The 24888-nt window shown below is 43.2% G+C and overlaps 1 protein-coding gene across 5 annotated transcripts; it reads left to right on the top strand.

Annotated features, from left to right (window-relative positions):
* Nucleotides 1–1929: 1929 nt before the first annotated feature.
* Nucleotides 1930–21049, top strand: LOC139773993 (unconventional myosin-IXa). Of its 5 annotated transcripts, none has more exons than XM_071708890.1 (15): nucleotides 1930–2865; nucleotides 4031–4908; nucleotides 4986–5290; nucleotides 5388–6005; nucleotides 6078–6376; nucleotides 6442–6701; nucleotides 6777–7084; nucleotides 7163–7500; nucleotides 7602–7662; nucleotides 8616–8945; nucleotides 9834–10745; nucleotides 10802–10894; nucleotides 10963–13202; nucleotides 13297–14307; nucleotides 14552–21049. In XM_071708890.1, exons 3-15 carry the CDS (start codon nucleotides 4998–5000, stop codon nucleotides 14647–14649), a joined length of 6861 nt encoding a protein of 2286 aa, XP_071564991.1. In that variant the 5' UTR covers nucleotides 1930–2865; nucleotides 4031–4908; nucleotides 4986–4997; the 3' UTR covers nucleotides 14650–21049. The 5 variants fall into 5 exon arrangements, with proteins under 5 accessions (XP_071564991.1, XP_071564994.1, XP_071564993.1 ...); XM_071708893.1 differs by lacking the exon at nucleotides 8616–8945 and adding an exon at nucleotides 7983–8030 and having other exon boundaries at nucleotides 1931–2865; XM_071708892.1 differs by having other exon boundaries at nucleotides 1931–2865; nucleotides 10814–10894.
* The last annotated feature ends 3839 nt before the right edge of the window (nucleotides 21050–24888 follow it).

The following is a 24888-nucleotide window of genomic DNA, read 5'->3' on the forward strand; positions in this document are numbered from 1 at the left end:
TCTCTGTAATTCGCGAGTATGAATACCCGGCGATCGAGCTTTTCGAAACGTACATAAAAGCAGCCGTAAATTTTGCATCGCTCGATTATCGCGTCGTAATTGATTGCCGGGCGGTGTATAATTAATAATCCCCTCCTCGCCGAAGCGGCTTTCGTTGCGACGCGTGTCAGAAATAAAGCGATATTCGGAGTACGATCGCGCGTTTCGATTTTCGAACGCGTTTTGCGCGCGCTCCGAGCGGGCGCGGGGCGCCGCGCCGCGAGCTCCCCTTTGTCGACGGTTTTCTCTTAACCCCATCACGGTTGACCGGCTACGCCCGGGCCGATTGCGTTATAAAAAATGCACGAGCCCGTCCGTCGTCGAACGGGCCGGATAAAAAGTATGTAACGCGGACGAGATATGAGCCGCCATATACGAGCCGCGAAACTGATTCGCCAGATTGAGAAAGGCGTTTGCTCGAGTCTGCTTTATCGAATATCTATACCGCCATATTGTGAGAAAAGGGAAAAAGTAAGGAGAGATCGATCTAATATGGAAGAAGAGCCCGCGCGGCGAGGGTCTCCTCCGATCAATTCTGACTCGCGCTCGTTTACGCGCGTTTTGATGGTTCTCGTATATGCGATAAATATACAGTAGCATTTCGCAATATTGTAATGGACAAACCGTTTTAGATTCTCCTGACCGCTCGATCCCCGCAATCGCGCGCAACTCTGCAACCGCGAACCGCGAACCGCGAACTTGGCGCGTCGCTACACCGCCGGCCGCCGCCACCGATCGCGCTCTCTCGCGGCCGATCTCGGCGTCGACTAAGTACCGCGTCGGTAATCGAGAATCTCGATTCGAGATTCGATTTGAATGTGCGCGAAAGCGAAGGAGAAACTTGAGAGTGGACGGTTTCACGTTTGTACGTATACACTTACTTTATTTATCTTTTTTATTTTATTTTTATCCTCTTCTCTCTTTTGTAATTTTTCTTCACGTTACGAAGAAACATGCGATAAATGAGCGTTCGGTAAAAATAGAATATGCAGCATATATCGAAAGATAAAACTGTTTAATCGTCTTTCGGATAACGCATAAAAAACATAATAATAAAGTGTTTGATTCGAGCAAAGCCATGTAAATTAATTGTATGCACAATCGTGTAAAATACATTCGAAAGAAGAGAAGGAGATGGCATTGGACATAAAAAATCATTTTCTTAAATGTAAACACTAAACGCTTATAAAAAATTAAATGGATAAATAACAAAGGACTCTCGGTAATGAAATTAATAAGTGACGAGTGAAAAGGGGCTTTGAGAGACTGCTGAGAGTATGTGTTACAATGCGGTTGACAGTGCGTAAGTTAACGAAATTATTTTGGGACAGAACAGAGCCTGTAATATAGCGCGTTACCCGTTGGAAATATTCCTGGACTGATCACTGACCACGTAATTCAATATCCACGTTTTGTATACGTACGCAGAGGCGCCACTAGACGGATATTCCACCTGAAACGCGGGCATGTCCATTTCTGCCAACGCAGATTAACTTTAATCTCGGTTTAACTTACTTTTCTACCCTTTTCTAGTTGTAAGAAATAAAAAAAGATAAAAGGTAAGTTAAACCGAGATTAAAGTTAATCCGCAAATGGATAGAAATGGACATCGGACTTCTCTCGGCGAGGATCATATGTCGCGCGCCTGCGCACGGAGGACCTGGTCGCGGATACTTTCGAGTCGATAACGACGTCATGACATACCTCGCGACATATCGGGCGATTCGGTGCGATTACGCATCAATTCAACGACACGTCGAGCAGAATCGATCACGCTCGTCCTAAATCGTGTCATCTGTCATCTTTACGTCGGGCTGACGGGACGGTCGTGCCGTCGAGAAAGAAAGGAGCCGCAGCGGTGACCAACTGACCAGCGCAGCGCGCAGCGGTGACGGAGTTTGACGGATGAATTGACGGTGGATCGGGGAGATTGCACAGGTTGGAGAGGTTTCGCCGTGGCGACGACAGACGGCGCTGAACGCCGTCGGCCGAATGACGTTCGCACGGCGGAGGCGCATCGGCGACTGGTCACGTCGCCGTGGCCGCCGCAACCAATTGGCGGCCGCCGGCGCGTACCACGTGATCGAAAAAATCGAAATGGTGGACGTATCGGGACGCAGGACCCCGTGCGGTGACGAAGGACGATAAACCTGGGCAAGTGGGCAAGGGTCCCCCGTCCATCCGTGGCGATCGGTGTGACCGTGCGTAAATCCTCGCGGCGGGCGAGCGTGCTATCTCGCGAGGTGCCGCACGGCCAGGTGGAAACCCGCCGCGACGCGATCCCGAGGTCGTCCGCGGGCCCCCGCGGTCCCCAGGCCGGTCCGGTGCGCGCTTGACGGATCGATCCCGCGACACGGTCCACGGTGCCCCGCGATCGACGACCGCGCGCGGCCAGCAGCGCGCGTGTGACCGTGTGTTTACCCAAGTGTCAACCCGCCCCGTATTGTACGCGCGCGTGTCCGCGGTGTCGCCCGCCCGTGTCCCCGCGGCCGATCGCTCGTGAGAGGACGGTGCCGACGGTCGCACGGACGACGTTGGCGCGGCGCGCGTCAAACCGCGGGCGCATCACCCGGCCGTTCGTCGATCCATCCGCGCGAGACGGTGCGCATTGTACGTACGTCCGCGTGCGCGCACGGTCGTCGGCGACGCGAGGAGTCCGCGGAGGAAAGAGCGGATGCGAGAAGGGGAGAAGGCGAACCGAGTCGGGACCTCACGAGGAGTACGAGGACAAGACAGTGGGCTCTCCTTCGCGCGGCGACGGCGGCGGGCCCCGCTGCTCCCGGAGGACGATGCGCCCCAACGTGGATCCCGCGACCGACGGAGGAGGTAAACGGCGACGGCGACGGCGGCGGGCGCGAAAGTGTATCGCGCGCGCGAGGCAGGCACTCACGCATGCCTCGCAACGATGCATTCCTTCGCGGTGATATCGCACGGCGCCCCGTCGGCCCCGTGTGATTCAGCTTCTGCCCCAGAAACTCGCCGCGACGGTTCACAGGCGCGGTTTATCACGTTGACGTTCGCTCGGCCGTCGATCGGCGAGGCACGGTCCGTGACCCGTCAGTCCGCACAGCGGGGGACCCCGTGCGTGTCCCCCAAATGTCATACGGCCGTCGACGTCGACTCCCCTCCCCCTCCCTCTCTCCTCTTCCCTCGCCGCTCGCCGCGCGAGCGGTGCGAGGAAACGAACGATTGCGGTATCGCGGAAACGCTAAATACCGCTCGCGGCATTCCTTTGTACGAGCGTGTACGAGGCGCGGGGCGCTATCAATCGACGAAGTCGCCGATCTCGGGAGAGCCTCTGCCCGTGTATTCCTGGAGGAAGGAGGGGGAGCGGCTCGCGCGGTGTGTTTTTCTCGCGTTCGCGCGCGACGGCGCGGTTATTTGCGTGCCACGCACAGTGTCCCGCAGTCTCGTCGGAAAAACCGTCGTCCCCGGGGTAGGAGTGAGATATTTTTAAATTCGACCGTGCAGCATCGACGTTCGCGGGGCGCGCGCGACACGTGCGTGCGCGTCCCCGAGAAGCGCGACTCGCAGTAGAGTACCGCGCGCGGTGGCCGTCGCCGAGAGCGAGAGAGCGATCGGGGGAAATAAAAAAAAGTTCGATTATTCTTATCCGTTCTTCGCTTTTAATAGCCGTTCCAATAGCCGCCTCCCTCCTACGCGATTCGCGATGTGCGTTCTCTATCCTGCGCTCGTTTAAAATAGAAATGCAATGCACCTGTTCCATTCACGTTCCCGTCGCACGCCCTGAGAGGCGCGTTACAACGTACAACTAAAACCGGGATTGGTTTATTTTATACGCGTGTAACGCGATCCCTCGCTGGATCGATTTAAAATTTTTGCCGTTTCCGTGGTGTTGAACGAGGTATTCAGCTTAAATGTAACCCCGATTGAAATAATATTAGACGTTTAATGTGATCCTGCTTTCGCGCCCTTCTTTACATTAATGCGTTATATGCATTTATTTTATTTTATTTTATTTTTTTTTCAGATAGGACACTTTTCTGATTTAGAGAAAACTTTGTGCAATAGACGGAAATGATAAAGCCGCACCTGTGAAACTATTGCAATAAATATGCTGAAATACTCAAGAGGCACGAGAATATTTACAATACCCGGAGACCTTGGATTTTTGTCAGAACAAGGAAACTAAGTTACTGCCTACCAACAATAGCACACCCACGCCTGTCACCTGTTCAGTGAATGTTGTGATAATAATTTAATGCTGTCGGAAAGGCTCCATTTGACAGTCCGGGTTAAGCGCATGATGTTCAAATAAAGCAGGCTATTCTACGACTCTATAAATACTCTAAAGCTTAATGAACAAATCAGGAACAAGGACCTATCGAATTGACTGAACGTATAAATCTATTGAAAAGAAAGAAATAATTCCAACGACTCTATTTTATTACATTAATAATTATTAACGGTTGGAATACTCTACGATATATTGAGAAAGACCTAGAAATAATTTTGAAAGGGCTTTAAAATTTATTATTGATATGTTTTATGACCACGAGAGATGCAAATTTTTATTTTATATCACACAGATTTATTTTTAAAACTTTAAGTGATACACGTTATTAAAGTTGATTACCTCTCAAAATCTCGAGCCAATTGGCAAGTGTATTTGGCAAAAGTAAATAATCCCAAATTGTATCAAAAGTATAGTAGAATTAACGCGTGTAAATAATCATAAACATTGACGTTGTATTGTTGCAAGCTTGTAAAACAAAATGTATAATAATTATTTTAAACGCTTAAATCAGTGGTTGTACATAACGAGTAAACAAGAAGAAGGGGAAACAACGTATTTGAAATATTATATAGATGACAGAGGACATACTTGCTAACCCTCTTCGATACAAGGTATGCTGCTATAATAGAATGACTTAATTTGTATAATAGATTATCTCTTTGTTTATTTTTATAATCCATGATCTCAGGGTTAAAAAAAAATGGACAACAGTGGGTCTGGAGTGGTGCAAGTATTCGTGGGTGAATGGAGCCCTGAATATGAGGCGCTCTCCATTAAAGCCACGAAACAAACTTCGTCAGCCGAGATAGTAGAATGTATTATTGAAAGACTCGGACTGGTGGACGCTTCTGTTTCGAATGGCTACGAGTTAGCGGAAGTGGTAGGGAATTCTGTTGGGCAGGAATGTAAGGAAAGAAGACTCGGCCCGGCTGAGTGCCCCGTAGCACTAATGTTACTGTGGCCAAAAAATGATACTCAGCAAGAATATTACAGGTCTATTATGTTTGGATATAATAATTACGTTTTATTATATTAGTCGCTTGATTTAAGGTGATTTCTCACGAAACAATTTTTATGCTTGATTTTTCAGATTTTACCTACGAAAAAAGCAACCAGACTACTTGTGGTCTGACAGTAGATTTCCTATGGATCCTCAACTCCTAAAGGACTATTTTAATAGATTCCTTTATCAACCACGTGACAAGGAATATCCAGATCTGTGTCAGCTTCCAGATCTGAATGAGCAAACCCTATTGGATAATCTGAGGGCAAGGTTTTTAGCTGGCAACATATATACTTATGTCGGCAGCATACTAATTGCCTTGAATCCATTCAAATTCTACCCTATCTACAATCCGAAATATGTCAAGTTATATCAAAACAGAAGGTTGGGTCCAGACATACCTCCTCATATATTTGCCATAGCCGATGCAGCTTATCATTGTATGCTTAAGGAGAAGAAGAATCAGTGTATCGTTATTAGTGGTGAAAGCGGTTCTGGTAAAACGGAATCAACGAATTTTTTGTTGCATCACTTGACAGCCCTTAGTCAAAAGGGTTCACATGGCAGCGGTGTGGAACAGACAATACTCAGCGCCGGACCTGTTCTAGAAGCATTTGGCAATGCGAAAACGGCCCATAATAACAACAGCAGTCGCTTTGGAAAATTTATCCAAGTAAATTACAAGGAAAATGGAATGGTCCATGGGTATGTTCTACAGTAATAAACATTCTAAATATAAACTGTAAAATATAAATTACATCTAAATGCATTTTATAGCGCTGTGGTACAAAAATACCTTCTGGAGAAATCAAGGATTGTTTCTCAAGGACGAAATGAAAGGAATTATCACGTGTTTTATTACCTATTGGCTGGCGCGAACGAGCAAGAGAAACAGCTATTGCACTTGGAGAGCTGTGATCGGTATAATTACTTAAATAAAAGCGGTTGCTACGGACTGGAAAATATCGACGAACGACATGAATTCTCGAGATTAAAACAGTCTATGGAAATGGTGGGCTTTACAGCAGAGAAGCAAAGGCGACTCTTCGCAGTTCTGTCGGCAGTCCTTTTGCTAGGTAATTGCCGAATTACCTAGCCATACCATGTGTGTCGCTAAAATAACTCTGCATTCTTGACTTAGGTAATGTTGAGTTTCATCCAAGAAAGTCATATCATCATCATGACGAAGCTGTAGGCGTTAAAAATCCAGAAGTAGTTGCATTGATATCGGAGCTTCTCCGAGTGAAACAAGAAACTCTGTTGGCTGCACTCACTGCCAAACGTGCAAGAGCTTCCGGAGAGACTTTAGTTATTAACTATAGGCTTCCCGAAGCGATTGCGGCACGCGATGCCATGGCAAAGTGTCTGTACGGAGCTTTATTTGATTGGATTGTGCTGCAGGTAATAAAAGTGCCTATAAACAACTATGGTTATTAACTGCACGACACTTGAAATAATTCATATCGCTTATATCAGGTGAATCATGCCCTGCTTTCTAAAAAAGATACTCTCAGAGATCATCAAGGCAATAGTATAGGTGTATTAGATATATTTGGCTTCGAAGATTTCAAAACATGCAACAGTTTCGAGCAATTGTGTATCAATTACGCAAATGAGCAATTACAACATTACTTTAACCAACATGTTTTCCAATACGAACAACGAGAATATAGAAAGCAGGGAATTAGATGGACAGACATAGGATACAGCGACAACTCCGGATGTCTCAATCTCGTCGAAGGAAAACCGAATGGTCTCTTGTGTCTTCTTGATGACCAGTGCAAGTTAGTATTATTGCTTGAATACATTGTTCTTTCCGAAGTTTGTGAAATATGTTTCGAATATTTGACTTTATCTTGCAGCTTTCCTGGTGCGACAAACGAGACGTTGCTACAGAAATTTAACTCTGTGCATAAAGATAATCCATTCTATGAGGCACCGCAGCGCCGAGAAGCGGCGTTTGTTGTACGTCATTACGCCGGTGCGGTCAAGTACCAAGCAGCTAATATGAGAGAAAAGAATCTTGATTTAATGCGACCCGATGGCGTAGTTGGAGTGTTGAAAAATTCCTCCCTTGCTTTCGTGCGGGAGTTAGTCGGCGCTGATCCGGTCGCCGTATTCAGGTGGGCCATACTGCGGGCCTTCTTTCGCGCACACTTTGCATTTCAAGAAGCCGGCCGAGCACACAGACATGGTAGAGGTAGATATTAAATTATGACTTATGACACACGTTGTTTGAACATCTTTAATGCGTCGATTAATTCAAGGAATTAATTTAAAAATATGTGCCTTTTCTTTCAGTTGATGGAACCAAGACGTCTGTACAAAACAGGTACAGAACACCCAACGAGAACTTAATAAGGTAATATTTAAATCTTTTTAGCTTTCTAATTAAATAACGTTTTTTCTATATATGAACGGTAATAAAAGAGTATCAAACGCTTCTGTAACCTATATATATAACAAAGCAAGTTATAGTATTAAATTGAAAATTGTGTGAGAAGAAAGTGCTTGTTGCGCTTGTTTTTTGGACATGTTTGATCTGTATATTGTCTCATCTAGTATGAATCTACGTTGTGCGTCAATAATACATGCATCACGCTCTGACAAAGTTTTGGTATTTATAAATTAAGACGAATCTATTATATTTATATTGGCCATATGTCTTTTATCCCTTTGTAGCCATCTTGTGACGTTGTCGACAGTCAATCTAACTATTAACCGAATTGCGTAAGTGGTCTTTCGATCCACTGTATGTGTAATTTTTGCAAATGTTATATTTTGTTGATATATCCCATGGATTTACAACAAATTAAAGTATATTAATATATTTGTGACGATCAACCTCAGCTGTAAATAATTTAGAAAAATATTTATTCTGAGAGTAAATTTGTAAATCCATATATATTTTGCTCCAAATATGTGTGTCTACAGATTTTATTTTGATTTATGTTTGCACCCCTCGTGTTAGCTATAACTAGAATGCAATTTCCATGACATTTTCATACAATTACATTCTATCATTGTACAATGTTCTTCTTGTTATTGTATCTGGGCATGATTTATGACGCAAAACTGAATTTCCTTTTATACAGTTCATATCTCAATCATCTCATTTTTTCTACTTTTCGAATCATTCATCAATCAATGAAACATCCCTGAGGAATGGATATCACATATATGTAAAGCTCGGTACACGCGACCGAAAAAAGCATATATTAAAAATAAACAACCAATTATTTATAAACGATAATTAGTTAATCGTAAGGAATATCGTCGGTCGACGAAATAATTAAGAACTAGAAAATTTTTCAGTTCACACAAACATACTCGCCCACCAAGTTATCAGAAGCAACGCAGTGTATGTTTACCACCGGCCACTACTCCTTCTGCTACATTATCTTCTATACAAACCGAAAACGACAATATAAACAACAATCGTCTATCGTGGCCACAATTTAGAAACATTAATCAGACGCAACACCCGTCAAACGTTGCGTCGTCGAAGGGTGGTTACATATTAAGGGGCAGGGAAGACCAGTCCCATAGTAATAATAAATTCAGACGAGATACTCACACACCGCTAGAGAGGGTGCTTCCAAAAGACGAAGCAAACGTCATGGAACGCGCTAATCAGATTGTCATGTATGTAAAACGTATCTATTCGATATACTCATTTAATAACGTAATTTAAGCTACAGAGAAAAATTACTGATCTACACCAAGATTAGTACGTGCTCCATAGCAATTCCGGGTGGTGATGGGTTTCTTTCTTGTAGGTAATAGCATTTTCGTAAGCCATTAATAGTCAAAATTGTACCGTGGCTTTATCCATTTATCTTAACTTCTCAATGACATACCGCTGCATATCTTTTTATAATCAAAGACCATCATATATCATCATAGAACCATTTCTCATTATGTGTAGTCTATCGCCAATCTTGCAGTTGTTCTCGATATATTTAATGATGATTGCTGCATGCTGAGTGTTTTGCAATAGTTCTTAAAAAAAATAATTTTCACAAATTACAAAATTGCATATATCTTATTTGTAACTACTGTTATGACCATGAATAATTTATAACCTAGGATGCAAATGTGACATAGAATATGAATTAGTTTTATTATAATTACAAATTAAAAATAATGTAATTCTACATTAGTACTTCATTTATACCATTATTATAACATTCATCTATCAAATATTTCTACATATTACCCTTAAGCTTGCTATGTTTCTTACTATATCAATTTTCTACTATGCCTTATTTCATATTTCGTATATTAGATATATTTTGTGTATTAGATAAACATACATTTTCGATACTTGTAGACTTTATAGAGCATTGCTGACTAGATTGTAATTCCTTCTCCTGTGTATATATAAAATTATTATCAAGCGTGTGATATATTTTATATATATATAATATATATATTTGTATATACATGACGATATGGTAAATTATAACAGGAGAACGAATATACATCATGTAATAACGAATATTACAAATATTAGCATCGGAATGTTTACAGGAAAAATAAGTCATTTCGGCCGAGGGAACGTGGCAAGAAAGGCCTGAAAAATCTGCAAACTGTAAAGACACTCGCAGGAAGAACTCAGAGTTACGGTACTGGACCGGGAAAAGCCAGAAAACAGCCTATGACTGTTTCCGCACAATTTCAACAGAGTTTGCATAGCCTGATGGATACTCTGAATCAGGCAAATCCTTTCTTTATTAGGTGTATTAAGAGTAACGCTAATAAAGTACCGAATGAATTTGATGAGGAAACGGTACAACGACAGCTGCGCTACACGGGCATGTTGGAGACTGTCAGAATAAGGCAGGCCGGTTTCAACGTGCGATTAACATATGAGGAATTTATACAACTCTATCGAATGCTACTTCCTAAGGGTCTTCTGAGCTCGCAGTCCGACGTGAGGGACTTCCTACTGACTCTCAATCTCAACAGAGATAATTATCAGTTGGGTACTACCAAGGTCTTCCTCAGAGAGTCCGAAAAGATCAAACTAGACATTGAACTTCATCAACAAATCATTACGAGCATTACCACCATACAGAAATGGTTCCGCGCTTGTTTGGAAAGGAGGAAGTTCCTTAGATTAAAGAATGCCGTTGTACAAATACAATCTTTCTGGAGAATGGTCTCAGCACAGCGACTAGCTCAGGTTCTTCGTGCAAGAACCGAAGCCGCATTACATATACAAAATGCTTGGAGAGCATACAAACAACATAACTGGTTTAAAAAGCTGAAGTCATGCGCGATTACCTTCCAGGCATACGTCAGAGGAAATAATGCCAGAAAAAGATTTAATGAAATGAAAAGACGAAAAAGACTTTTACCAGACAAAATTCAAGAAGTCAAAAGAATTCAAGAATACAAGGAACTTATGTATGATAGAGTGTGCGCCAAAGATAGCGAAGAGTAAGTATAACATGCACCTATAACACAATATGAATAACGACTTTATATTATTTTAGTTTAATGTACAGGTTTACGGAAGATCGAAGTCTGACGGAGTATGGCGAATCACCTCGAAAAATAGAATCTCAAAATCGACTCACGTCACCAAGGTAGGTATCAAAATTTGAATTTCACAGTTAGAGCATTTACAAAAGCTTATTGATTTATCTTTTTATAGGAGCGATAACGCGTATCGAGACAGCACTTTGGATACAAATATCTCGTATTCCAAACGAAAGCTCACTCCGAACAAGCGAATTTTGCACGACGCAACGTTGAAGAATACCGAAACCTATCATTTCGACGAGATGACAGAGCGTAAAAGTAGTCTCGAGAGTTTGACTAGTCTGAGGAGTTACGAATCTCAAGCCAGCGTCAACAGTTCTGAATCGCAAGAGAATTCCGGCTCGAGACCCGTGCCGAGCACAAGGATGAAACGCGGTGATCATTCGCCGGCGGTCGCATCGAATGTAAATCTAACGTCCAGTCGACTCTCTTCGGTGAGTAGAAGAACTGACAGTTCCTCGACGGGATATAGCGACGGTGAGACCGAAAGCGAAACACCGAGCGCCGTGCAAAGTGCTCCACCTGTTTTCAACACGAGTCCACCGTTCGTCAGTTCGCGCGACATGAAGTATCACTCCACCAACGTAAATCTGACGCACAGTCCGAATTCGGATATCTGGCGTCGTAGAGTAGATTACTCGCCCGCCAATTACAGCGACTACTTTATGTCGGTACCTCAGAAAGCAACTGTTACCCGTTCTCCGAACGTTTCCCATTACAAGAATGTGACGGATAGCGTTTTTGAACAAGCCCGACCGGAGAAGCCCAACGAAGCAGCGAATTATAATGTCAAACTCGACACGAGCGATCGCTTCGTTCAGATGGAAAGCTTGGCGAGCAGCAAGCAACAACGTGGACTCAATGACAACAATGTAGCTAATGAGCGAATGGAAAATATTCCGATATCGCCGACAAAGCGAGATCATACCAAGCACGGATCTGCCAAGAATATCAAAGATCTTAGCTACTTGCGGCGACAAAACTCGGAAGGAGATACTGCGCTGAAAGTCGTGGACGTCAACGATGACAGTGCTTTGAAGAGCACTTTATTAAGAGGCTCATCCCCAAATGAAAAGAACTCACGTTCGAAGGAGAAATACGAGCCGGACGTGCCGGTGAGAAACGCAAGACGAAATAGACCTTCGAGAGAGGTTCAGTGTCGATCTATGGGCGAGAGCGTAGTCGAAGCTAACGCGGAAACGCGAAATCTGCTTCTTGGTACGATTAAGGAAAGCGACTTGAATAAAACGACGAACGTATGGTCTCGAAAAGATTATCCACACGAGACTGCTTCTCGGTCCGTTACGGATTGGCCCATGAACAAGAATGAAGCTACATACAAGGTGCAGCAGCCCGGTAAACGCATGAGATCTAACGCGATCACGACTCTCGAGCTGCGAAGGAGAAACTCCGATCCAGCTACGAAAATTTCGGGTCTAAGTGAAGATAAAATAGGACAGGATACCAGCTCGAACGACCTGAAACTCGCGCCTGGTATGGATCTTCTTCAGTGGAAAGGTAACAATCAATCAATGTTTACCTTGGCCGGTCATCGTTTCCGAAAAGTGGCGAGATTTGCGAAGGACGACGTATGCGTGTGTTGTCATGAGAAAATGGACGCGTTCGTGACGCAAGGCTACAAATGTGTCGACTGCAAGCAGCTATATCATGTCAAGTGCATTCAAAACGGCGGAGTACTAAGAATGCCGTGCTTATTGGCCAACAGACGGAAAAATAGAAAACCACCGCGCACACCGTACGATACTACGAAACAAACAGTCACGTCCAAATTCAGTCTAACCGGTACTTCAGCCTTCTCCGATAGCACGGACAAAATCATTTCCGATGCCAAGGAGTTAGCTCTGATGCAAGACTTTATCACCAAGAAGATCTACAAAATGCAGAGTCAAGAAGAGGGACGGAAACCGAGCGAAGTGGATCGCGTTTTCAAGCATGCTCTTAGGAAATTCAAGGACGACCTGGTGATCACGTATAGCGTCGCCATACAGCAAGGCGTAGAGGGTAACATCAAGTACACCGATTTGATCGCCAACTTTCTTCACGTTATGGAAACTGTCTGCAAGCAAGAGAACACGAGAGAAGATTTCCCTGTAACGATGGGCGTGAATGCGTTCAGAGGTTTCATGAATGAATTCATGGCTATGGTTAAAACTGAAGCTCTCGAAAAGCAAAGCAAGAGCAAACGGAAGAAGGAGAAGAAGCGGAAGCAGGAAGAGCCCATACGACACGGCAGTCACATGTTCCAGTTGACCATTATCAACATACCCACCGCTTGCGAAGTCTGCACATCTTTCTTCATGTGGCCTATTGAACGAGGACTCGTGTGCCAGAGTAAGTAATCTCCATTCGCATAATAAATCCGTTTTTTATATTTTTCCTTTTCAACGATTATAATTAATTGCAATGTATATATTTCGTTTTTTAGATTGTAAATTGACATGCCACAAAAAGTGCTACATGAAGGCGTCAGCAGAATGCGGCAAAGACGGTTCTCTGTCTGAAATGAATTCGCGCAAAGTATTTGGTGTACCACTGTACAAGTTGGACTGCGGTGACGGCAAAGTACCACTCGTAGTAGATCGATTGATCACAACTATCGAGATGCACGGTCTTTATACCGAGGGCATATACAGAAAGAGCGGTGTCAGTTCCAAAGTGAGAGAACTCAAAATGAAAATGGACGAGGGCGACTTAGAGAAGGTGGATTTCGAGAACTATCAAGTGCATGTCCTAGCTGCGGTGCTGAAGAGTTTTTTCAGAGACATGCCGGAGCCGCTCTTGACCTACGAATATTACGACGACTTTCTGCACGCGGCAAACTTGACGGATCCGCACGATCGAATCAGCACGCTCTTCGCCATACTGAAGAAATTGCCGAAACCGAATTACGATCTGATGGAACGCTTGATTGTTCATCTGGCGCGAGTAGCGCGACACGAGGAGGACAATAGAATGTCACCATCGGCTCTGGCCATCGTTTTCGCACCGTGCATCCTCAGAACGAACAGGACATTGCCCGCGCAAGATTCTCTTCAAGACGTGGGCAGGCAGACGCGTTGCGTCGAAACGATTGTGCAGGAAAAGTTGAGAGTAGTCAGAGCGACGCTAGCGGACATAAATACTCTCGAGTCAGCCTGTCACACAGCGACACATCGACTCTCCAGTTTACGATCGTCCAAGATCTTTAGTCCAGAAGAGTTGAACGTGGCCGCCTCGACCGCTGCAGGACGGGCAGCTGCGATGGATCGCGACAGGGATCGAGGAGATGAAGAGGAAGCGCTACTCGTTGATCATATACAAGAAATCCAGAAGGAGAAGGCCCTCTTGACGTCTACCCTACCCAGTTTAACGAGAGCTTCTTCAGACGATGATCTCCTCTTGTCAGCCACGGATCTAGACGATGGATCCCTCGACGATCTTCTCCCATCTTCCGCTGGTAAGTACTTTCTAAGAATTGATTATAATTGTGCAATTTAATCAACAAATTTTCCAATAACGTTATTTATGTTGGCAAAGATTTATAAGAGATCATGCGTTTAATTACTTCATTGTTTTACTGAGTGATTGACTTCTAAGACAATTCTTTATCGTCAAATCGGCCAAAGGTGCTTAAGATAGGTACTAAGATAGATATAGATAGGCTTCTAGGTTTAAGATCTTTTTACTTTTATTAATCACAGACGGACTCGTAAGGAAGAAGCCCGTTCAAAGGCAAAGTTCAGCAGACAATTCGTTTCCAACGATTATCAATATGGACGACGACATGGTAATGGTATGAATAGCGTCCACGAATAATGTTAACGCGCATTCTGAATGATCATAGCAATCTGATAGATGATGCGAAATATCGTATTAGGGCAGAGAATCAACAACTTTAATTGCTGGTCTTTTCAGCCGATTGTTAATGTGTTGAGACACCTTTAGTGAACGCATTATAAATAGCTCTCGTAATTTGTTGACTCCATAAAAAAAAAAAGATTTAATTGTGCGACTGAAATAATTCCATTCGCTTATCGAAGTCAGTAGAGATATCTAAAACTATTTCGTACAATGTATTAGGAAAAAAAACTGCACAAATTTTAACTTAGTCGCATGATTTTATTCGCAATGCATTCCTTTCTTTGAAGACTGTCGAAGTATTTAGGCGCAACGTTTCGTTCGTCTGTAGATCCTAAAAGAAACATTATTAACACGCCGCTTTACACATTTTAAATATAAGAGATGAAAGCACAGAAAAACTAGAAAGTATTTAAAGAAAAGCGTACTGCTCTTAAAATATATATATATATATGTATATATATATGTGTATATTTTAAGAAATTTCTGCTTATCAAAGTGATGAGGGAGTCATACCGAATTACTTGTTTTTACAAATTTACGTTCATAAAAATGTAATTTATTGTTGCACCGTGTTGCAATTCTCAGTAAACATTCTTTTTTACGGAGAATCTTTCTAATATGTGTAGATGCGCTGTTCCTTAATAACTATTTGTTTAGCGTTAGTAGATCTGTCACTTCAAAATCATCTCTTCCCAAAGGATCTACTTGTCACGTTCGAGTAGAATCGATAATCGACCGCTTTGTGAATTCCTGTGCGAGATGTTTTTACTATATTTCGTTACGATGTCTGACTACGATAGCCGATTTAAAACGTTAGGTTTAGGCGCAGGAATTTAAGGGACGACCAAGAGAGAAAGAGGAAACCAAAACATAGTTTGTACATATTATGCAATATAACAATTTCGTAATAATCTGTTATTATTGTTGAATTTACGCGAGAGACATTTAACAAGATTATATTTCTACTGTCGATATTCGTTGTAGGGATAACCACGTCGTTATCGGGTCTCTACCGGTTTTAGTTTCTTCTCTGGATCGATTTTTACTTAACGCGTTTTTTTCTCATACTCAGATGCGTCCTAGAGACATGTGTGCGTATATGTAAATAAAACGCACATTACATACAAGTACTTATGTACATAACAAATTCGCGCGCGCGAGACTAATCAAACTTGTTCGCTCGGAATTTATTGCATTTTTTTTAAATTCTGTTTTAATTTATAATATATATATATATATATTATATACATATATGTATGTTACTCAGTGTGTCTTAGATCTTTATTGATTCGTTTTTCACGACTTTGCCACGCCGCGCCGTCTCCTTCGTCCATTCGTATACGAATTCGTAACTCGTGCCACTTCGCGCGCAATAGCCTGACGATTGAGAAAATCGACAATGTGAAAGGAAAGGGGTGAAAGAGATTTCGATCTCGCGTAATAGAAGTCTCTATCCAATAAGGATAATCAGATCAAGTCCCCACTTACGTACCACGAACTTAATTGAATTCCCTTGCGAATTAATAGTTACGCTTGATGATGATCCCGGATAGAATTGGTCAGTGAATTGAGTCCTACCTTTTATTTCTTTTCCCGGCTTCGGTTAGCAATCGAGTATAACGATATTTTCGATTATAATGGATACAGCGGATGTGGATAGAAAATTTATCATTTACGGCCGCGAGGGGGTGACCTATATAAATTTTTTATTCATTATTTCTGATCGCATACATCATACGTTCTGTTGCATCCAATCACCAAAGACTCGTACGCGCAGTTATTTTTTCATTCTTGTATTTACGTCAATCCCCGATAGTTTCTTTCTTTTTTTTTTTTTACTTTGCGTGCATCGTCCGCTTTTTAATACTGAAGCGTCCTATATTTTTAATTGCCTTCGCGTAATACTTTAAAAGAATGAAACTTATATTTCCGTCCTTTTTCGACTCTACAGTTACGTTTGTGCCGCAGGTGAATGTTTTAAGTTTCGCGTATCGGCAATCAATGATGTGGTAAAAACTTCTTTTTCCGTTCAATTGAATCCCGTCTTTGGGTACTGGACTATGCGCGACTTTTATCCGGATAACTTTTAGGATTAAGTCGAATAATTAAAATAAAAAAAAAGAAGAAGGAAAAGAAAAGCAAGAAAGAGAAGCGTTCGTTCTTCCAGGGCATCTTTTTTTTCCTAAACTCGCAAAGAACCCATCTCTTCGCGTTTTTGCATTCGTTTTAAGAATAATCGACTCGGCGATGACGAGTATCCAAGCGATTATCGTCACGTCAAATCGATCCTCTCGATCGTTTTAAACGGTCTCGGGAAACGGGACGACTTTAAATTGCCTTTTTACAATCGATAAGTTTTACGAAGTGTAGCTAAGGTAAATCGTTATGAAATCGTCTTCACTTTGCGTGGGGGGAGGGGGGGGGAATAAATCGTAGTGTTATGTAAATGTAACGTTACCTTTCTCATCTATAAAGCCATGACATCGTGCTCGCGGTGCACAAATGACTTTAAGCGAAGCGGAACGATCTTAACGAAAAAAAAAAATTCATATACTATAATAGAGAATACCTATATATATTTTTGTTACGTCCACCGAATGAGAGTTCTAGTGTGTGTCGTCCTGCGTTAATATATATTAATCGCGAGTGTTAACGCGCTGGTTTCACCCGGTATGCGGTCTGTTGAGAGAATCTTTTTTCTTTTTTACTTGCGACTGTTGTTTCGTTGAAGTGTTCCCCGACACACGCGGTTGACTCAAAGTTTGATTTCACTCGGTTTTTTTTTTTTTTTTTTTTTTGCTAGTCCGTTGTTACGACATCGAGATATATCGAATTGTTGATTGATTTCTCTCGTCTGTCCTGCGAATAATAACCGAACAATCTATATTCTTCGAGAATTTTACTAGACAGTGGACAGAACGTTTATAATAATAGATATTGTAAATCTGCAGATTACTTCGATGTAACAGAACTGGGTTAGTCGCGTAAGATAAAAGGAAAAAAAAAAGAAACTAATTATCGTTGTATATGTAAAGTATCATCTACACAAGCACATACGCTTCTTTACTGTGGAAAGTGCTTCGCTCTTGTGATCCGCTCGTGCGAGAAATACCGCGATGCCGATATCGCGAAACGAGATTTCCTCGGCGTTCCTTCTCTAGCGAGAGCGAAAATCTCGAACGGCCGTACGAATAATGAAATTGCAATAAAAAAATAAAAAAAAATCCGCGCCTCTTTCCGCAGGGGACGCTCAAAGTTTCCACCAGCGTGTCTAATTAAATGTAATTAAGAGCCTACACCAAATATATTTCGTCGTCGCAAATTCGGGATTTTCGCAACCGCGGATACATCTTATCCGAAGACGTAAGGACACAGTCGGTCGTAGTATCGTAAGGGCAGCGCGCAACAACTCTTCATGACAATATCGTTCCGCAGAAAGTCGCAATTTCCGATATACCCCACAGCTGCTGCAATGACGACGGCGATTCTCGACGCTCTTTTCTCTCCCTCCCGTTTCACGCTCTCGTGCCATCTCTCTTGATCTGCTTCGCGCGTCCTATCTTCTCAGCTATCGGGAATCGAGGCAGCGAGCGCGTACGCGCGTCGCAGACATGTGGGAAACCGAACTGAGATCGGTGCTGCGCTACTCGGCCGAATTTTCGAAATACGCTTATTATAAATATAGGGAAAAATTTATACGCTCGCTGCCACGTGCATCCGTAATTCGTTTTCGATTCCCGTTCGCCAATCGTTCGAAGCTGCATCGATTTTTCTTCCCGGAACATCGCCGATCGATGGTGAGAATATGCTTGCGCTCGAAATCTTGAACGCTAAAATTAATGTGTTACACAGTCGACGCGGGTGTCTTAGAAGAGAAAACAAACTCAAGACAAGAGAGAGGCAAGAGAGAGGCAACTGGAGAGGATAGTATAGTTCTCGATGATCATTGAGATGTCGCGATATTAATGCTCTTCCCTGTTTGTATCTTGACGTTAAATCTAAGGACGACAGTGAGCAGGACGTCTGCCGATTCCTCGAGTCACGGATATCGCTATATAGGATGTTTTATATCGGAAAGTATATATTTTCTTGTATACTTTGTGCTTATGAAAGATCGACTTTACTAAAGCTTAAAGTGTATTTTTAATTATAATCCGTCTAAAGCTAAATTAAAATTAAATCAAAATTGTTTAGGGCCGTAGCGACGAGATGTAGACACCACACACGCACGCACACACACACACACACACACACACACACATCCTGCTCGTTATATTTATATATGTGTGTAGCCAGAGTGTACACTTAACAGTAGTACATTAATCTTGAACGAACGAATCTTCCTTAGCGAAAATTTTTCCCGGGTATCGTAATCCGTTATATAATTGTTCGTTACAATTATTTATAAATTTTCAGTGTTGGATATCTCGGCGCGACCTCGGATTTTAATTTCCGCTAAGGAAAACATCGAATACGACTTTGCTTGCAAAATAAGATCTACGCACTCCTCTTGGAATAATATGTATACATACCATTTATTTTTCTTCGAACGAATGTGTATGCGTGAAAGATATATATATACATATATACATACATACATATCTGTATATGTATATATATATATTATGTCGTGCCTCCGTGTGTGAATAATGCATATATAAAAGAAAATATAAATATATATATACACACACATAAATATATATATATATATGTATATATATATATATACATATGTGTATGTTGCGTGTGTGCATGCGTGTGTGTACTGTGTATTGTAGGCATTCGCAAAAATGCTCGACAGACGACAGCGTCATTTCTCGCACGACAGCAGGCTCGGACGAGGAACGACGCGAATCACGTGCACGATGGAGATTATAGACTTTTATTTATACAGCGACGGAACAATTTCGAGAGAGATACACGTGTGTGACGCGGTAACAAATCGCACGGAGAGAGAAAGCGGAATATATCTTCTCGACTCGTTATAGCTCAAATAGCTTTCTGTCTGTGTGTCTCTCTCTCTCTCCCTCCCTCCCGTTCTTTCGTTCATCCCTTGCGATTTTCACTCTGTATTTTTTTCTTTGCTTTGCCAATCGCGATCTGCACTGCGATTCACGCGTGGCGAATCGCTCGGCTTTCCGGTGATCCGTCGAAGGTAGATTTTCTCCTCGCAGTTCGTATGACCGTTCAAGCTCTTTCTCTTTTAACCCTCTTTTAACCCTTCTCTTTTAAACTTTTTATTTCGTTTGTCTTCCTCTTTTCACGTTCGACTGCCAACAACCTTTTGTTAGACCCTAATAACCGAGAGTCACTGGTGAGTGAGATACCGTGGAATAGATCGTGCGCAGGGAGGGACGATTCGATGGGAACTTCGACGACAGAGGCGGTTTACGAAGCGTAACGTTTATCTCTTTTTTTTTTTCGTCCCGGAGTATCGACGCGGAGTGTGGTGAGTTTGTGACCCGTCACAGTCCACGCGTACGCGATCGCGCGTAATTGTTCGGAAATCGATACTTCAGGATCAATCGGTGACACGTACGAGCGTACTCATCTTCTCGGGAATAATAATTTCCGCGAGGGACAAAGCTCTTCCTCCGGGACTTGGTCCTTCGTTGATCGTCAAAGAATCCGCGCTGAGGCTCGGAGCGCCTTGGCTCGAACACGCCGAAGATGAGGGTCGGGATCGCCGCTAAACGGCGGCGGCGGCGGCGGCCGATGGAAAAGACCGTCGAATCGACCGTTTCGCGATGGAAAGCTTTATTAACCGATCGTTAAGACAAAGAGAAGAAGGTAGAAAGAAGGTGAAGAAGGAAAAAGAAGAGGAGGACGAGGGTTGATCTCTCCGCCTCCTCGCTTCCTTTTTCGCGCGACGAAGGAAGACGGATCGATCTCCGGTGTCGCGGGTGGGAGACGTATCGATCGTCTTCGATTCGACGTAGCGACGTAGCGTCCACAGATCAAAACTAGACGGAGATTAAGAAGGTGTCGAGAGACACGTTCCTCGACGTGCGAGACCCCGTTAATTGCGCTAATCACGTATACGCGCGTTACTTTCTTTTTTCTTTTCTTTTTTTTCTTCTTTTTTTCTAAGTTCGAAGATTTACCGATTTAGTTCACGAGCCCCGTCTCGTTTTACTGGTATGCCTGTCGGTGTGTAAGTGTGTCCTCCGAGTGTGTATTCGCGCCAGTGGCGTGTAAGGTCATGTATTGCTGGCGTGGGAATGACGGTGCGCGAAATCTACTTCTTCGTGATCGATTGTAATTTTATATAATATTTGTAAGACAAATTAAATATTATGTACAGCATACCTGACAGTAAATAATAAGTATCTACCTTATATCTCTAACAAGAGTTTGTCTGTCGTTTTCTTTTCAGGCACCTAGACTAGATAATTGGATGATGGTAAATTGGCGGAGGTGGAATCGATACGCCGAATCGACATCCCGTCACGCTTATAGTCACGCTCATAACGTTAATCTTTATTATTAAATGTGATATGAAAGCTCGTAATCCGCGCTTTCGGGGGGAGAGGGAGAGAGAGGGTACCGAACATTCAGCACGCCGAACTCGTTATTATCAAGCCCGCTATTAAGCTAACGCATATCGTATGATCTAATTAGGATTTTCATCAAATAGCGATTGTGAATTAGCACCGATAGATTGCCTACTGTGATCATTCCCCGATGATATTCATTGCCTAATTAGATGCCGCTTGCGCACGTTCGTTTGCGCCTATTGAAATCGGTACCATTCATGTAATCGACAATTTTAAGCCGAAGTAATAATTGACAATGAAGTATTTCTCGCAACACAAAACGATACGCGTGACACGTGGTACTGTTAATTGACTCCAGTAAGCATCCGGAGAATCTACATTTATCTCGTGACCGCGTAAATTGATATCATTTTTAGAAAATAACGTTCTAAATCCCATCGCATTCCGAGGCGAAATACGAAGCAGGCCAATTAAGCGTCGGCTGAAATTAATAAGCTCTTGAATCGGTTTTTTTTTTCTTTAATAGAGCTATTTATATCTATCGACGATTCCTCCCGCCCAATTAAGGACGCCGCTCCCTCAGATTCCTGATGGTGGTTTGCGGTCGAGGGATGGAAGAAATTCTGAGCACCGCCGGCGCTCCAGAACCAAAATCTCCTCGCAACGACGACAGAACGAACGGTAATGTTCCCCGACCGGCGAACAGAAATGAAATTCCGGTGATTTAGCTGTTCGAATTCACGGGCGCGCGAACACACACACACACATACACATATATACACAATCCGAGAGCGGTAAATTTTCCCGAAAAATGGTCCACGCCACTTCTTTCTCCGATACGTGCGCCGCCCTTTTCGTCCTTTCAGTTCTCCCCGATCGACTTCTGTTCGTGAGGTTGATCCCTTTTTATTGGCACAGACGAGACTTTTGGTTTTTCCGGCAATTTCCCTCCTATTCTCCTCTTAAAGATTTAAGCAGGTGCTCCCTGCCGATGCCGGACAATTAGATATACATGTTACTTTCATTTCCTCCTTTTCCCTTTCTCCCTAAGCGCGAAGAATACGCGCGAGATAATTAATGAAAGAAATATCTGAAAGAGCGAGAGAATAAGAGAGGGTGATCCACAAAGCAGATTTAGATTCAACCCAATTTGCTAAACGAGCATGCTCGACCCTTCACCGATTAGCTTCGGAGGCGCGTGACGCGCGCGCCTGATGACATGCCACGTCACGAGCAGATCTAAGCGAATTTACGCCTTACAAATTGTACCGCGGCGAACGTGTAAATACAGATCTACTCGACGTGAACGTGATATTGGAAATATCGACAGTCTCCGGCGCGGTGGTCTCAATACCGGCGCTTTTATAACCCAAAGCCCAGAGACTGGGATGGCGGCTCGCTTCTTCTCTCGCTTGTTACGCGAGCTGGAACGTAAATTAATACTAACTACTTCCTTGACATATCGAGAGGTTTTTACTCTCCGAAGCCCCGTTTTTACACGGCAAGAACAAAAATAGAATCGAATGATCCTGCACCGAGTCTCGAGAACGACGATTATCGTAGAGTAGCATCCGACCGCTTTGAGAATTCGCGGCACGGTCACGATTGTTCTCCCCGGTTCTGCTAATCGAATCGAATTGAATTTTCTTCCTCCCGACGATCCCGGGAAAACCCTCGAATTCTTTAGTCGCTGCCTCCGGAGAGTCAATAAAAATTAACGATTGATTTGGGAAATTAGGGACTCTCGACGTCCCTCGGATAGAGAGAACGATTGCGCCCAGGTGTCTCCTGAATAATGGAAGCTGTAAGGTTTTTTGGTAGTAATATTAACGCGCGCATTTTCTATTTGCATAACAAGTCGAGTCTGTATCCGCGGAAGACTAATAATAAAAGGAGGAGAGGGAGAAAAAGAGAAAGAGGGAGAGAGCATCGTGTACTCCCGGAAAGCTTTGATTGACGTCCGCTACATCATGCTTGCAAAATCTCGAATGTAGAACGGAAGAATCTAGTATCTTGATGGATCGCAAATCAGAACCTCCTGTCGATATATTCACCGAGAGAAAATAAGCGGAACGAATTGTCAGTATTTACGAGGAGCGTCCGTTGTTTACGTATCCGTCTATCGTCTATCGGATTGTCGTTTCGGATGACTTTCCATTGCGCGAAATTTGCATCCGACGACGAGACGGATCGAAATGCCGCCGCCGGTTGAAATCCACTGCTCTCTCTCTCTCACTCTCTATACATCATTCCCGGCGTCCCAATTAGGTCAATGAATCTCCACGATTATTCAGTGGACAAAGGGCAAATATACCATTTTATTTCGGGCAACGTGCAACTTAAAGCGCCGAATTAGAGCGCGGTGTTTATTTCGGCATTAGAACGCGGGGGATCGCTGTACGAGACACGTCTGATCATAGTCGGACCATCTCCACTTGTATTCCGAGAAACGGGACAAAGCGGTTCGAGTAAATGCGAGAGACATATTTATTTTTCAAAGGTATTTATTTAGATTCTTGACAAACATATTACAGGTGCACATACACAACGTATGCGACGCGTTCTTTTCGAGGTTTATTTCGATAAAATATTTTCACTCGCAAATTTTTCGGTTATATCGAGACAGCGGGTAATAAAGAATGATAGAGGGAATAGTATGGAAACCAGGGAGGCGAATGACCTCTGTGTGTATACGGAAACTTTTGGCCGGCCGGCTTCCAGGCAAACTTGTTAAAAATTGATCAAAGGTTAGCCATCTCGTTGGCAGCAATCAAATAGTTACTGTCATATATGAGGTCTCGCCTGAAAGCGCGCGAGAGAAAGAGAGGGAACGCGACGATTAAATGTCTCTGGAGAATAATACGGCGGCAATATTTAGGAAGAATTTAAATAATTAATTAACGAAACGAACAATTATTTGATATTGGGTAACGGGAGGAATATTAAATGCGTGTGATGAAATGTGCAAAAATAATTTCGAAGAGATGAGATAAAAATGTCAGGATTATTAAAAGCTGAAAGATTATCGATTTATAACAGATTAAAGCCGACAAGTGGGGTATAAATATTGCGATTGAAGCATTTAATTAATAATCGAGTAAATCTTTTGAAAGTAATCGGTAAATCAAGTCTCTCTCTATCTATTAGTAACATCTGTTAAAAAAGTCACGCATTCTCTTATCGGCCGCACGGGAGGCGACGACGGAGACGTATAGATTAGGCGGCGATGAACAGCCCGTTTGAGGAAGACAGCGTGTATGCATGTGGAGGAATTTTTGGGCAGCAGTCGGCCTCGTTATGCTGGAAAATCTGAAATCGATTGGTGAACCCGGCCCGTGTCGGCGGGGCGTCTGCGCGACGCAGATGTCGACGCAGACGCCGAGGTTGCTCGTCAGGTCGATAGCGCCGAGCTCTGGTTAAACTCCACGAACGAACTTCGCCGATGGTCCGTGAGGAAAAGAGCCCCCGGTCCGTGGAACGTGGAGGTGAGGAAAGAGGACGGGGAGTAGGACGGAACGAGTGGTTCCGAGAGAGGCAAGAGAGAGTGGAAGAAGAGGAGATCCTTGCTCTTCTCCGGCTCCTCTTTCCGTTAGAGACCGTCGGCATCGCATCGACGAATTAATTACGGATACGCGAAGCTTAGACTTTCGTTTAATTTCGTCTTCTATCGCCATCGAAAT

This window comes from Temnothorax nylanderi, unplaced genomic scaffold, assembly GCF_030848795.1.
Source record: "Temnothorax nylanderi isolate EJ_2023f unplaced genomic scaffold, tnyl_v1.0 TNYL_tig0072_pilon, whole genome shotgun sequence".
Taxonomy (NCBI): Eukaryota; Metazoa; Arthropoda; class Insecta; order Hymenoptera; family Formicidae; genus Temnothorax; species Temnothorax nylanderi.

Bases quoted from the DNA above. Each gene is read 5' to 3' on its own strand.
- LOC139773993 (XM_071708890.1), top strand. From the start codon at position 4,998: ATGGACAACAGTGGGTCTGGAGTGGTGCAAGTATTCGTGGGTGAATGG. The intron at 7,085-7,162 runs GTTAGTATTATT...TTTATCTTGCAG, and splicing joins CTTCTTGATGACCAGTGCAA to CTTTCCTGGTGCGACAAACG. The intron at 10,746-10,801 runs GTAAGTATAACA...ATATTATTTTAG, and splicing joins TGCGCCAAAGATAGCGAAGA to TTTAATGTACAGGTTTACGG.